Source organism: Dipodomys spectabilis, unplaced genomic scaffold (genome assembly GCF_019054845.1).
Source record: "Dipodomys spectabilis isolate Male_0828 unplaced genomic scaffold, ASM1905484v1 ptg000233l, whole genome shotgun sequence".
Classification (NCBI taxonomy): domain Eukaryota; kingdom Metazoa; phylum Chordata; class Mammalia; order Rodentia; family Heteromyidae; genus Dipodomys; species Dipodomys spectabilis.
The window spans coordinates 492,672-507,735 of NW_024870910.1; the positions used below are offsets into that span (position 1 = coordinate 492,672).

Here is a 15,064-nt window from a genome sequence, read left to right on the forward strand (position 1 = left end):
AAAGTTCTGAGACTGTCTTCAATGTACCTCACCAGCCATGGTGAGCTATAAGGGTCAGATAACCAGGGGCTGAAGCAAGCTCACCGTGTAATGCCTGTGTAATGCTGAGAAACTGCTTTCTACTGCTCAACCTCAGTTCTTGGTAATATCATGACCACATCTACTGACTATACTTTATCAGCATCTTGTGCCTTGTAGAGTGCATTCTACATAACGATGTTCATTGGGTGAACAGTGCTAGGTTCACAGGGAGAGTTCAAATGATCCCTTCAAATCCTAAATCACATAAGCCACAAACTGCCATAAATACATCACAGGGCAAATGGTATAAACAAAGGTAAACAGGTGTCTTACCTCACAGGAACGGCTTTAGATACTGCGCTGATATTATTTATTTGATATTTTGGTTTATCCGCATGGATGGAAAAAGTTTCAACTCCACTGTCAAACTCAGGAGGCTGTGATGAGTTGTGGGCTTTTACGAGAGTTTTTGGAGAAGCAGGCGTTTTTGAAGACAAGTCAGGCTTATATGCAGTTTCACTGGGCAGAAGATTGTGGTTGAATTTTGGACTTTCAAACTTGCGTTCAAACGGTCGAGCAGAGCTTGTGTATGGTTTAGGTGTGAACCTATTATATGCGGGGGTGACCGTTTTCTGAGTCTGTTCAGCTCCGTTGACAGGAACTTTCTCTGGGAAACTTTTGGGGGGATAGAAAGTCTGAGCAGTGTCTTCTCGGTTAGGTGGTCTGAATGCTGTGGGCTTACTCTGAGATGGAGGAAGGTCTGGTTTTGACACTAAGGAATTCTGAAAGTCCAATGAGTTACCTGTAAAGCAAACATATAAGCATTTTTTAAAAAAACTTCTTGCAAAGTTTTAACAGCACCTCTGATGTCTCTCTTAACTTGTCCTGGCAATGGAGTAAGGTCACACACGCTTCTCCAAGAAAACCTTGAGCAAATATTTCAGTACTGAAAAACTCACCACAAAGCAAAAAACAAGACATACTGAAAATATATATTTATAAAATGTGCAACTAGTAAGGTATTAGCATAAAACATGTCTAGAGAATACTTAGGAATTTCTAAGAAAAACTAAGCCTAATGTAGAAAAAATAAAAATGGAAGTAAAAACTAGAACGCCCAGCAACTGTACACTAAGATACTCAACCTCATTATGAGTTAGAAAAGTATAAAACAAACCCAAAATATAAATACAAAGTATTAATTGTTCCACAGCCATCAAGATGGCAAAAAGTTGAAGTTTGAAAATGCCAAGTATTGGTGAAAATGTACCACAAGAAGAATACCCTTATGGATCTTGGACACACGCTCCAGCGGCATGTGCTGCAGGCAGTAAGAGACAGTGCTGGGAAAAACCCCACAAAATTAAGGGGACATTAATATCAATGCTTTACAAAGCCTCTATCTTCATAGAGGATAGAGCACTGGAAACATGTCCTAGCTCTCCTTTATGAAATGAACACAATCATGAAACCAAACCAGATAGGGACAGTGCAAGAAAAGTGTTGATCTAAACAACACTATACTAACACAATAATAGAACATTAACAAAGTAAAGGAGAAAAATCCTATGACCATGTTACATGAGAAAAAAAATTGACAAAATGCTGCCAGCCAACTAGAAACATTCCTAAACATGATAAAGGACACCTACAAAACTGTGACAGTCAATATCCTAAAGGTGCTTTTCCTAAAGATGGGAAACTTGCACAGGGAGGGTACGTTCACAGGATGGCGAAGAATGGAAACTGTCTTCAACTTCAGGGACAACTGTGCAATATTAAAAACGTCAATTCAGGAGGACAACTTGTATAGTTCAAGACTTACTGTCCTAAAATTTGATCCATGTGTAACAAGTACTGTACTTGAAAACTGTTCATACTAGTGAAATGCCTACAATGGGAAAACAGATAAATATACCCAGTTACAAGCTTATGGTAAATAGTAACAGCTGTTCCAACAAACTTGTTGAAATAAGGCAGGGTGCCTGGGAGTCACTATATCTAGACCTCTATGGCTTTCCTATGTCCATGAAGATGGGATATAACCATTTTTACAAAGCACTAGCTGAATGCTTAAATTTAGACATAGTGGTAAACAAAATTCTATTTCTAGAAGATTCACAAATTGGCATAAATTAAGCTATGTTAAAAAAGGCTAAAATCTGGCCAGATGCCAGTGGCTCACATCTGTAATCCAAACTACTCAGGAGGCTGAGATCTGAGGATCATGGTTCAATGCAAGCCTGGGCAGGAAGGTCCATGAGTCTCTTATCTCCGATAAACCACCAGAAAACCAGAAGTGGCGTTGTGGCTCAAGTGGTAGAGCACTGGCCTTGAACTGAGGAGCTGAGGGACAGTGCCCAGGCCCAGAGTTCAAGCCCCACAACTGACCAAAAAAAAAAAACAACAAAAAAAAAAAAACCACAAAAAAAAGAGTTAAAATTTGGCTACAAGGCTTGTCCAATGTAATGGTCATACTCCCTAAGAAGAGACACGCTTTTAACAAAATCTTTAGTTTATACAGTTACTGGCCTAAATATCGTAAGCATGTATTTTAAACCTCAAAGACACTTAGCTTAAAAAACACAAGAACTGAATTTCATTAGTTTATTATAGTGACCATAGCAATGTGTGGCCTTCGTACCTTCACCGAGAGTGCCCTTGGAATGTATGTGGAGGGACGAGGCCGTGGTGGGCGGAGCTGGCTGCGTGTACTGGGAGGGCAGTGGGGGAGGAGGTGGCGAGGCCTGCATGGGGTCATAGCGTTTCTCCACAAACGTTTTATCAGCATCAGTGTCAGCTTTTCCCCTGGTTGAAAATGAAGAAAATGCCAACACTTGAAAACACACTCGTTTACAAAGCAAGTTCTCATTCCTTCAAGTATCCTTATGTTTTTAAAAAACAATATAGAACAATTTATTCTCGTAAAAATGGATAGCTACTCTACCAAAATATGCAAACAACTCCACCATCCATCAGCACATGGTATATGTCACGACAGCACAGATACTCAAAGGATGTCAGTAAGCACCCAGAAAACAGCAACCAAAAAGGTGGATGAAATTTTGGGTATACTTTTAAATATATAATTGTGACATTTACAAAAAGCAGTAATAGCTGGTAAGTTTAAGGAAGTCTGGAAAATATTTTGAAAAGGTATCATGGCACAAATCTTCCTTGAACCCACTTTGATATAGAATCTGAGGGACAGAGCCTTGGCAATTGACATAAGTACAGCACCAAAACCTTTGATGCTACAGTCCAGAGGTTGGCAAAGTTTTTCAGTGAAGGGCTGAGTAAGTAAACGTTTTTGGCTTTTTAGGTCTTACAGCCTCTGTCAGCTTTCAACATGGCCATTATAGATCCAAAGCAGCCACAAGCAGCAGAGTTGCAGATCGCAGAGCTGGGCTTCAGTAACACTGACCACACTGGACACCTTTGGCTTTCCCCTCCGCCCATGACTTATGCTCATTTATTACTGTTTAGTGACCTCAAGAGTGAGTTACAAGGAGTCATTTAAATCAAGTTGTGCCATGTATCCTTACTTTTTCAGATTGCCAATCACTAATACGTAACGTACAAAAGTCAAACGAAGGAATGCAAATAGACCCATAATTACAACATTGCCACCTAAACCTTACTGTAGAACGCCAAAGCTGCACTGGCTCTATGTGCACCAACAATCCATCACATATTATTCCAAAGGCATCTCTGTTTTCATAGGAGACTTTGGTTGGCTGAAGGTCTAGTCTAAGGATTAGTTTTACCATTTTGTGTCTTGCTTTCAGGCTTCTAGAGCCAACGCTGGAGGATGAAAGTGCACATAACCCAGGGCCATAGGGAGGGACACCTCAGGTAGCAGCCTCACACCGATGCCAGTCTTACCACTTGACGGTCCTTTTCAAGTAGTCATAGCTAGTGCAAGAGCCAAGAAATCTAGGTGATGGCAAAGCAAGCGCAATAGAAAAATGGAAGAAAACGGTCAATCTAACCAGGTAAACTTGCAGTAAATGGAACTTGTGTCTTTTTAGAATATAAACCAACATCCATCATTCAGCATCATTTGTTTCATAAAACATGTCGCTCACTCAGCTGTAGAAAGTCAGTAATATACTAAAACAGTGATGTAATGATGTCTTTCTATCTGCCCACCTACCCATATATCTAACTACCATTGCCTGTGAAAAATGTGTGAGGTCTGCTCTTGAACCTCTGCCCACTTCTGATGAAGCTGCTAGTCGTCAGCAAGGCTGGGGTGAGCTCAGTGATCAAGCCCCTAGCACTGCCAAACAAACAGCAAATAGCAAGTGACTTGGGATAATCAGCAGGTTGTGAACGAAATAGCCCAACAAATGACAAGACTGCGCAGAAGCAATTCTGTAGGTAGAGACCAGGGAAAAAGTGACACAACATGATGGAGATACTAACACCTTGATAGGGCTCAGCTAAACTGGCAAAGGGAACCCCATACCCCTTTGACATACAACTATGATTAACAAGGGCTGACCCACCTCTAGCCTAAGATTAAGCGAAGCTCCACGGTGGGTGGAACCTCATTGGCAAAGGGGCCTCTCATGTCACAGGCACACATAGAAACACTACCCATCAGCAATCTCTTAAGCTCAGTTCTTATTAGGAAGCAAACAGATATACTTCTCCAAAGACAATATTTCCTGGTAAAAACTATGACCCACGTAGTACCTGGTTCCTCAGAGCTGTGTAGCACACTGTGCCTTGTGTTAAGCTATATAATTACTGAGCACCTACTGTATACAGGGCAGGGTTCTAGACCCTATCTGAAAGTTACATATAATGAATAAGCCATTTAAGCTTTCTTCCAGGAAAATGAAATGGCTCGTGCTTGCAATAGCAGTTATTAGGGAGGCAGAGATCTGGAAGAGCTCAGTTAAAATAATCTTTTTTTTTTTTTGGGTCTGGTCGTGGGGCCTGAACTCTGGTCCTGGGCGCTGTCCCTCAGCTCTTCAGCTCAAGGCTAGCCACTCTACCACTTGAGCCACAGCACTACTTCCGGCTTTTTTCTTTTTGCTTATGTGGTATGTGGTGCTGAGGAATCGAACCCAGGGCCTCAGGCATGCAAGGCAAGCACTCTACCACTGAGCCACCTTCCCAGCCCCTGAAAAATAATCTAAAATAAAAATGACTAGAGGTGTTGCCAAGTGGTAGAGCACTACTGCTAAAAACGTGTGTGTGTGTGGCGGTCTGTGTGTCTCAAATTAACAGAAAATTTAAAATACCTCTTTCATCTGATTCCTCAGAAATTCTTTTTACTAACCTTTTCAAACAAAGGTATTCTTTAAAGGTTGTATCTTGCCTAACAAATTTTATGTGAAAGGGTAGAGCCCCACTCCTCAGCCCTCTTCTAACAGGAACACCTGTGCTTAATGAAGTAAGAGAAGCAATTACTACAGGGTGAATCTTTCTTTTTACCAAGGTGAGTTCCTGTCTTGTAACACTCCACTAAATGCTCCTGTCTCGTACTATATGCACTTAACACAACCATTATAGGACTCAAAAGTTTGTATTTATATTTTTATCAATGTTTTCTAGAGAAATCAGTATCAATACGTACGCATTATTTATTTAGTGGTGGTACTGGGGCTTCAAGTCAGGGCCTGGATGCTCTCCCTTATCTTTTTCCCTCAAGATTAGCACTCTACCATTTGGGCCACACCTCTACTTCTGGGTTTTTGGTGGTTAGTTGGAGATAAGGCCTCACGAAGTTTCCTGCCCCATTTAGCTCTGAGTTAAGATCCATAGATCTCAACTTCTGAGTAGCTAGGATTATAGGAGTGACCACTGGCTCTCAGCTAAGATTTTTTTTTTTGGTCATGGGGCTTGAACTCTGGGCCTGGGCACTGTCCCTCAGCTCTTCAGCTCAAGGCTAGGGCTGTACACTTGAGCCACAGCACCACTTCTGACTTTTTCTGCTTATGAGGTGCTAAGGAATTGAACCCAGGGCCTCATGCATGCAAAGCAAATACTCTATCACTGAGCCACCTTCCCAGCCCCACCAGCTGAGATTTTAATGTTTTAAATCTTTGCTTTTAACAGTGTCTTAAAAAAAAGTAGGTAACTATAATGTGATTTTCAATGTTGAGGTTTAAATGTTTTTTAAGGAAATTTCGGATTCAGAAAAACCAAAGTAACTAATTAGTAAAAACATAGGTAAAAATGTAGGTACTTCTTTTTTTTTTGGGTCCAGTCGGGGGGGCCTGAACGCTGTCCCTCAGCTCTTCAGCTCAAGGCTAGCACTCTACCACTTGAGCCACAGTGCCACTTTCTGGCTTTTTTCTTTTTGCTTATGTGGTGATGAGGAATCGAACCCAGGGCCTCATGCATGCAGGGCAAGCGCTCTACCACTGAGCCACCTTCCCAGCCCGTAGGCACTTTTTCTCTTAAGACACGAAAATGGTATGCAATTACTTGTGGTGACAAGCTGGTGAGGCTGAACTTTAGTTGTATTTACTCAGTCAAATACTCATCTCGATGCTACTGTGACAAAACGTCTCTCATCAGTTCATGTTCATCAGAAGAGAGATGATGACGGTGGGCCTGGCCTATTCAGGGCGAAGCATATAGGCCTTCTCTACATTTAGAGACTCTCTAGCAGCTCAGGATCTTCCTTCCCAGACTACCTGCCTTCTGACTTAGGCCTGGCTTAGGCAGCCATCATTACTGTATAAATGAACTCCTTATGATAAATCCCTACCTGTTTTTTTCTGTTTTGTGGTGGTCTGAACACTGGTGCCTATGTGTTCATATCTAACTATCAGTGTGATATATTTACTGTCAGGACCCAACACAAGACAGACTCACCAGGCACAAAAAGAAAAACACATCAATGTAAAACCCAAGAGAAGGGAGCAGTAGAGACAGAAAAATAAGACTTAAGAGCTAACCCTGCCATTTCACTTAACCTCAGCTTGATTTTCCTGACTATAAAATGGAGCCAAAAAAATCTCTAACATCTCCCCAAGGTTCTAACAACAAAGGACAGAGGACACACACTGATCCTTAAGCAAAACAATATCTCTAATAAAACATTTCTCATACTTAACATCCCTATTTTTATGTTTAAGAAACAAAAAGAGATGGGTGCCGAGACGGGTGCCAGTGGCTTACTCCTGTCATCCTAGCTACTCAGGAGGATGAGATCTGAGGATCGTGTTTCAAAGCCAGCCTGGGCAGGAAAGTCTGTGAGAGTCTTATCTCCAATAAACCATCAGAAAACCAGAAGTGGCCCTGTGGCTCAAGTGGTAAAGCACTGGCCTTGAGCTGAAGAGCAGAGGGACAGGGCCCAGGCCCAGAGTTCAAGCCCCACGATACACACACACACACACACACACACACACACACACAATTACCAGATGCACATACAGTGTCTCTGAGCTTCATTCTAGTCTTCAGTTTACTTCTTTTATTTAAAATCCTTTGACTTTAGCATCTTTTCTGACGCTAAGCTTCCTACCATTTAGTATAAGACCAAAGCCACACCTTCCAGAACTTGAGAGTACACACAAGAAGGAGCACTAGAGCCTAAAGAAACCTGTATTACATGTCAACAATTTCCTTAAAAAGACTGACTTTCTAGCTACTCAGGAGGCTGAGATCTGAGGATCAAGGTCCAAAGCCAGCCCAGGCAGGAAAAGTCTGTGAGACTCTTATCTCCAATAAGCCACTCAGAAAACCAGGAAGTGGCGCTGTGGCTCAAGTAGTAGAGCACTAGCCTTGAGCTGAAGAGCTGAGGGACAGCGCCCAGGCTGCGTTCAAGCCCCGAGACCACCACCACCAACAAAAAAGACTGGCTTTCATGAAGTTCATTTCATCTTATGCAAATAAACCTATTTCTAAAAAGTTTTAGGTAAAATAACTTACTTTGAATAACTAGAAAAATTTGGTTGATTCTGAGAATGACCAGGTTTGGCAGGCTCTGGTAGGTGGCTGGCAGGAATGTGTGCAGGTGGTTTGTTCTCAAAACTTCTTCGGTCAAAGTATGAGAGCTGCTTTCGATAATACTCTTCATCTTCCTCAGGATCATAATGATTTGACCGAACGATATCTTCAGGAGGCTTCGCCTGAGGTTTTTGAGGTTCTGGGATCCTGGCAGATAATGAGGGACAGATGGAAATTCTTTTTAGATGTTAACTTTTGAAAGAAAATGAAATCATGTCATTTTGATCTTTGCAGGAACTGCTGTGATTTCTAAGGATTTAACTAAACAACAGTAGAACAGCTACTTCCAGGTCCTCTGGAAGGTAGGCCCCTCCTGTCTCCTGAGTCCTTCCACATAGTGCAGCAAGCTGCTTTATCTGTTTAAGGGGTCTCAGCAGGGTTAGAACAGTTCATCGGGAAGCAAGGAGGGAGTTGAACCACACAGTGAGCTGCCAACACCAACTGCAACAAATGATATGCTTTAGGATTTCACAGAGTACTCTGAAGAAAACCTTTAAGAAATTAAGATGGTGGGCTGGGAAGGTGGCTCAGTGGTAGAGCGCTTGCCTTGTATGCATGAGGCCCTGGTTTCGATTCCTCAGCATCACATAAGCAAAAAAGCAAAAAGCCGCAAGTGGTGCTGTGGCTCAAGTGGTAGAGTGCTAGCCTTGAGCTGAAGAGCTGAGGGTCAGTGCCCAGGCCCAGAGTTCAGGCCCACGACTGGACCCAAAAAACAAAACAAAACAAAGAAATTAAGATGGGAGGGGATTAACTTTGAAATACAGTACAACTATGCATAAAGGTCGTCTAAAAGGACCTCAACAAAAGTTGCTGGTCAAGAAGGGGTTCATTATTTGCTGATCAAGTATGAGAGCTCTGAGTTTAAAACTCTGGAACCCTAAAACAAAAATCTAGATAAGGTTTGTGTACTGAGGTATAATGAAGGTTTATTACACAATGTATATGAAAGCTTTTTATTATTATTTATTTTTGTAGAACCAGTGTTTTAAGCGAGCTTTTGGCTTTTGAGGAAGAACAAGATCTTCTGACCTCCTTTTCACCCTCTCTTCTACTAGCAGTGCAAGGCGTTCTCCCCAACAAGGTAAACTCCCAGTCAGCTCTGTCACAACTGCCACAAACATACCCACCTGTAGAGAGTTTTGTCATGTTCACTGAACTGATTCTGAGACGTGGGCTTAGGGGCAGTGATGGGGGCACCTGGAGGTTTCGATGCTACTTCTGATGGCTGTAGAGATAAGACAAAGAAAGAGGTTCAAGGAATGGACAGCTACTGCCACAAAGAATTCTTTGCGTAGAGGGGAGGGTGGGGAGGGAGCGGAGCAGCATCTGTTCTTCACTTCCCTACCTGCGTAGCCAGGCACACTGATGTTCTCACCTTAAAACTGACAGCGTCAGTCCCATCCTTCTTGTTCTCCAAGGATGCGGATCTTTTGTTCTCAAACATTTTAACTCTGGTGAGAACAGACTGTGGTTTCATTGCCGGATCCTCTTCCTCTTCAGTTAGGGTTGGGGGTGGGGGCAATGGTTTGGCAGTTGCAGGAAGGGCTTCGGGCTTATGTTGGGAGGAAGGGAGCAGAGGAGGGACAACCGCAGCACCATGAAGAGGCTCGTAAAGGCCTGCTTTGGAGGTAAATCCTTGTGATGGTACTTGCTCATAATTTCGTGAGTACTGGTCAAAATACGGCTTGGGCTCCGAGGGCTTAGGAGCAGCTGAGTAGGGCTGGGCTTCCGGTCTGTATCTGCTGTGTATATCATATCCGGGGACTGGCTGCTCTTCACGTCGTAGGGTGGAGGTTCTAGGTGGTGGTTCATAGCGTGGTCTACTGTCATAAGAGAGAGGGGCTGGTTCTTCAAAACGTTGGAAATAGCCTCGTTCTGAGGACTCTGCTGGTAGCTGTCTGGAGTCAAGGTCTCGAGGAGGCTGACTATGGAGAGGGGGCCGAGGCTGGGCGGACTGTCTGTCATCATAGTAAGACCACTGTTCTTCATAGGGCGGGACTTGCTCTTCATATTGCAGGCGATGGTCATAGTTTCGAGAGAATTGGTCCGTATAGTTTGAGGAGTCATATCTGTATGTGGGCTGCTCAAGGTCTCTGCTGGCTTGCTTCTCTAAGTATGGAAGTTGGGGTTCGTAGGTCAGATTTGCCTCTTTGTCTGGCCTCTGGCCTGGGTGGCCAACAGCTGGTTGTTTCAAGACGTGGTTCTGTCTCATCATTTCCTCAGGATATGGATCTTTTCTATACACCTGTATAAAAAATTCACACTTGAGAAAAAGGGATCATTTTCAATTCTACTCTATTTAATAAATACTAAATTATGACGAACATATGAAAATAATATGTTCCACCATTTTATTACCAGCATAGACAAGATTAGTGGAGAAAGCTAGTTTAAGTAAAGCGCAAAATTTGCAGGTAGGGGCTTTCATGTTTTAGCAAATTCTAAATGAAAAGTGAGTTAAAGATAAATTAATAAATTTAGTAGAAAATTAATGCATTGAGCTGATTCCATTTGATTTTGACAGCAAAAATGAAAATCAGAAACTGTATGGTTGCCACAATTTGCATCAACAAAAAGACTGATGATGGGTCTCAACTACATTTTAAGGAATTCTGGCAGCTACCGAAAACCCAAAATAAAGATAATAAAAATCTTAAAGCACACATCTCAGTCAAAAGGCCTCTTTCTCAAATCATCAGTAGACCACGGGAAGCCATGCACACTACGGAACAGAAAGGATCTGTACTGAGTTGAAGCACTAGAGTGCGTAAGCCCACAGTAAAAAGCAAAGGAAAACTGAAAGGGTAAAGCAACAACAATCATGTGTAGATTGATGGAGAGCAACAGATCAGTGCGGCACTGCGGCACAGGTACCTTTGCTGGATCTACATGCGACGGCAGTGATGCTTCTTGATCCCTTAGCATTATGTGAGCTGCCTCAGCACTTGGTGTTCTTAAAGAATCAGCTTGTGGTGAGTGACAGGTAGAAGGAGCTGGGGTGGGCTCCTCCAGTCTGACATTAGTTAAATTTACATTGGGATTAACTGCAGAGGTTGATGATGCTGGGTTTGTTTCAGGCGAAAGGTAAGGGACTGGAGATGAGGCTTCTGCTTTCTGTGAAGTTTTTAAAATATTTTAAATAGAGTGTTTTTGTTTCCTGCTAACTTCTCACGTCAATTTATCGTGACGGCAGACATACATTTAAAGGCCCTGAGTAGCAATGTTTAAGTTATCACCTACTGTACTACTTTTTTTAATTCAATATATTGCTGTGTAAGTTGAACACACTTTTAAAATCTAGAATTAAGTCCTTGGTACTTTGAAACTAAAGATTAAGTCTTAATCTGGACAAAGGACAAAATATATTCTTTCATTCAATCACCACATTGTCAAATTTAATAATGCACTGCTAGCTACAAAACGTCGAAGGCTCACTGCTTACCTGTTGAGAGGCTGTCTTAAATCCAGGGGAGTCTATTCTATGAATAGGTTGTGGCTGGGCTTGTGGTGGGTAAGGAGGATATGTTTGGTTTTCATGATGCATTCCAGAGGAGTCCTCTCTTACAGGCTCAGAGGACCGTGTAATGGCAGACTCCGGTGGAGTCCCCACCTCATCATTAAGAGTTTCATCTAGTTCTTGATCAGTGTAGGCCCCGCCTTCTGTATCTGTGTCTTCATAGTCAGAAGTGTGTCTACTGTCCGTGCTATACATTGAGTACTCACTACCTGGGGCTGACAGGTAGGACAGACGATCATCATGCAAATCAAGGTCATCACTTGTAGCACCATCCGCCTGGGTCAAATAAAAGTAAATTAAAAATTTTATTCAGCAGTTCTTTAAGAGATGGCCTTTATTTTACAAGGGAGACTGGAAAAGGGTATTTTTGTTGGAGAAATCGTATCTGTTTCTTGAAACTTCTGGTGAAGAAAGGGCAAGAAGATAGTACACGCACACATGCAGACATACATAGCACCCACTGAGATCTGAAGGGCTTGGATAGATGCAACGGTGATCGGCCAACCAGAACAAAGCTAGACTCCAGGGCTCAGCCCCAGAGAACAATAAAGACATCCTGGCACTATATATATTTATAAATGTAGACACTAGCTTTTTATTAGTTCAAAGCCAAGGTGAAGAGGGAGAATGCTAACAAACCAAGCTCATAAACACAAAGACACACTGACAGAACAGTGCACGTGAGAATAACTACAATAAACCCCATGGCTCAAGTTGAATAAGAGATACTATGTTCAGAATACATATTTTTTAAGGTTGGCCTTTATGGAAGCTTTTCATGGAATGTAACAAAAATCATCACCTATGTAGTGGTTGTCCCACTCAATTAAGAAGATGTTTTAAATTACTTTTCATAGAAGTAGTTAGTATTCAATAGATGAAAAGGAAGAAATCTGGTTATGCTTCTCTTTTGCAAGAGCTCTGATAACTTCTAATGGTCTACAGTCTACATCAGTTTCGGAGGCAATCAGAAAGTGAGGAGTATTTGAGGGAAAAGGAATTCTGTGATTGTAATCAGCAGATTGTTACTAGGCACTAATTTGAAACTAGGACTTGAATTAACAGAACAGTCCTTGAAGATGTTGCCTAGACATGGTACCTAGTTAAGCCTGAGGCGCTGAGGAATATGGAATCCCGAAATCAGAAGGTGTATGATGAATTTTCACATTGAATGAATGAATGACAACTCTAAGACTTTTGGTCTCCACGAACAGCACGACTAAGTAGCAGATTTAGTGCTCCCTCACAAGACTGCTGTGCCAAAGAGCACAATCTTGGGAGTCAGGATGCCTGAATAGAGCTTTTCATCAAATCCCAGCTTAGTTCCGTAAGCGTGTGAACACTTGCCTTCCTGGTCAGAAACACGAAGGTGTGTCAGGCCTTCCCTTCTTGTTTCTATCAGAGTATCTGCCAGCCGGAGGAGCGAGAGAATCTCAGGGCTTGAAACCTCACTGGCTTCTAAATGCTATAATGGTTGCTGCAGAAGAATGTATTCTTGCTATTTACTTCTAATCTTTAACTTGCCAGGGAAATATTTAAAGCCTGGGGAAGAGTAACTGAGAATTCACCAGTCCACCTCCTTTCTACACCTGGTTTGAAATGCACAAATAAGCAAGAATCATAGGTTGTTCTGAACCAGGAAATGTTAGTTACATCTACATGATAAGAATGCTTCAAGGACCCAGAGTTCAAGCCCCACGACCGACAAAAAAAAAAAAAAAAAAAAAAAAAAAGAATGCTTCAAGATGACTTCTCTTGATTTAGTAGGAACCGTGAAAAAGGAAACTCTTCCAAGCAATTAGGACAAATTAGTTTAGCAAAGTCAATGTGAAACCAAGTGTTTTTTTTCTTTATAGTCTTGATAAAGTACAATTAGATGTCAGGGCAGGAAGAGAAATCAAGGCTGATTTAAGTTGTAACAACTTTTCTTAGTTTTAAAATGCATCCCATCTATTCAATAATAGATCATCCATGTTTCCTCAAATGGAAGATTAAAGTCAGATCTGTATTTTAAAGGCAAGCAAAGAAAGGAAGTTATTCCAAAGAGGTATTTTAGAAAATTAAGATTGTGACTAAAAAAACAAAAAACAAAAAAAAAACACCTTTCAGGAGCAAAGGTTTAGACTTGTTTCAAAAGTTTACTAGTGAAAGCCATTAATCTTCTACCTGACAAGAGACTAACAGAAGTGCATATAGTTTATAGAAGTTTAGTAGGGCAAAGCCTGCAATTTTTTTTTTCTATAATTGCCACAAAAGTAAAAACTTGATAACTGTGTTGCTGTAGTGTAGTGCTTTTTTCCCCCACCTTGAATTTCCTCTTCTGGTGTCTCTGCTGACATGTAAGTTATTTAGAGATACTGGCCTCTCACCAGCATGGTCTACCCCCCAAATAGTATATGATGACAAAAGTATGGTTCTGCTGTTTAACCATAGCTGAGCATGGTGCAGCATGGCTAGCTATAAACACTAGGAGCCACTGTTTGCAGAGGCTGTGTGTCTGGAAAGGGGCACATGGTCTTACTCATGCATCATGCACGACCAGCCAGGCAGAGGACGACGGTAGAGGCCATGCAGGGGCAAAACACAACAAAAACCAAACCAACGAGGAAATACAAAAAAATGAAACAAAAAACTTCCCTAACAAGCCAAACTTACTAATAGTGCACTGATCTGAAGAAGGTAAAAGGCAGTATAAACAAAGGTTCCTTTAACAGTGTACTTTGAGAAATGATGAACTCTCCAAACAAAACACAAAGACCCTTTCCATCCCAGCACTGCTACAAAACCAGGCTGACTATAGAAAGCAATTATTTTAAGCTGGTCATTTGGGTGCATACAAAATCAAAACTTAAAACCAAAAACGGTCTGTTGTACTGAATATTTCCCAGGTTAAGGAGGTTATAATGGGTGCTAAGTGGGGAAAATATTTGCAAGGTAAAAAAACTAACGGGAATATTTACAAGGCTTCTCACGGTCTTCATCATGCTAGTGGCCGCTGTGGCAGCCCTCAAGTCAGGAACACGCCCTGACCCATGCATGCTCAAGACAGCACTCCGGGAGATGCTCAGGCCAGTCCAAATCCCCTCATTTTCACAGAAAACTGAAGTCAGGTTCAAAGGGAATTGGTTTTCATTAGAATTTGAGAATTCGTCACAAAGAATCCCACTGGAGTGGCTATTTAATAGGGACAGAAATTTCATAATCTCTTAGTATTGAAAACAGCTTTTATCACCCCTACATACAAATGTTAAAAACACAAAAGCTAACTTTTCCAAAGTTACTTTTATGTCTCAGTTCAGTAAGAAAACTCTGGTAACTCAAAGGCATCCTTGGCTAGTTGTAAAATTTAATAAATTGGTCAAGCAACTTAATAGGAAATGTCTTACCTTTCCCTCTGAAACCCAGACCAGCTGGTTCTGTTGCTGTTGAACTGCTTCTTTCAATGCACCATACCAACCATCATTCATTGAATTTAAGTTAATTGTAGCTGAGAAGAAATCAATAGTTTTATGGTTAAAACACTGCCAACAGGCAGAATTCACTCAACAATTT

General features: G+C 41.6%; 1 protein-coding gene across 5 annotated transcripts in view; it reads right to left on the reverse strand.

The window, feature by feature from the left end:
• Positions 1–15,064, reverse strand: part of Tjp1 (tight junction protein 1) — a 79,342-nt gene that overhangs the window by 7,195 nt on the left and 57,083 nt on the right. For 3 of the 5 annotated variants that reach the window (XM_042698497.1, XM_042698496.1, XM_042698495.1), the window contains exons 18-25: positions 14,899–14,999; positions 11,438–11,788; positions 10,870–11,109; positions 9,371–10,240; positions 9,123–9,220; positions 7,918–8,142; positions 2,666–2,829; positions 355–823 (exon numbers count right to left, since the gene is read on the reverse strand). In XM_042698497.1, the coding sequence (XP_042554431.1) occupies positions 355–823; positions 2,666–2,829; positions 7,918–8,142; positions 9,123–9,220; positions 9,371–10,240; positions 10,870–11,109; positions 11,438–11,788; positions 14,899–14,999 (2,518 nt within the window). The remainder of the gene's footprint in view (positions 1–354; positions 824–2,665; positions 2,830–7,917; positions 8,143–9,122; positions 9,221–9,370; positions 10,241–10,869; positions 11,110–11,437; positions 11,789–14,898; positions 15,000–15,064) is intronic. The other 2 variants (XM_042698499.1, XM_042698498.1) reach the window with 1 other exon arrangement.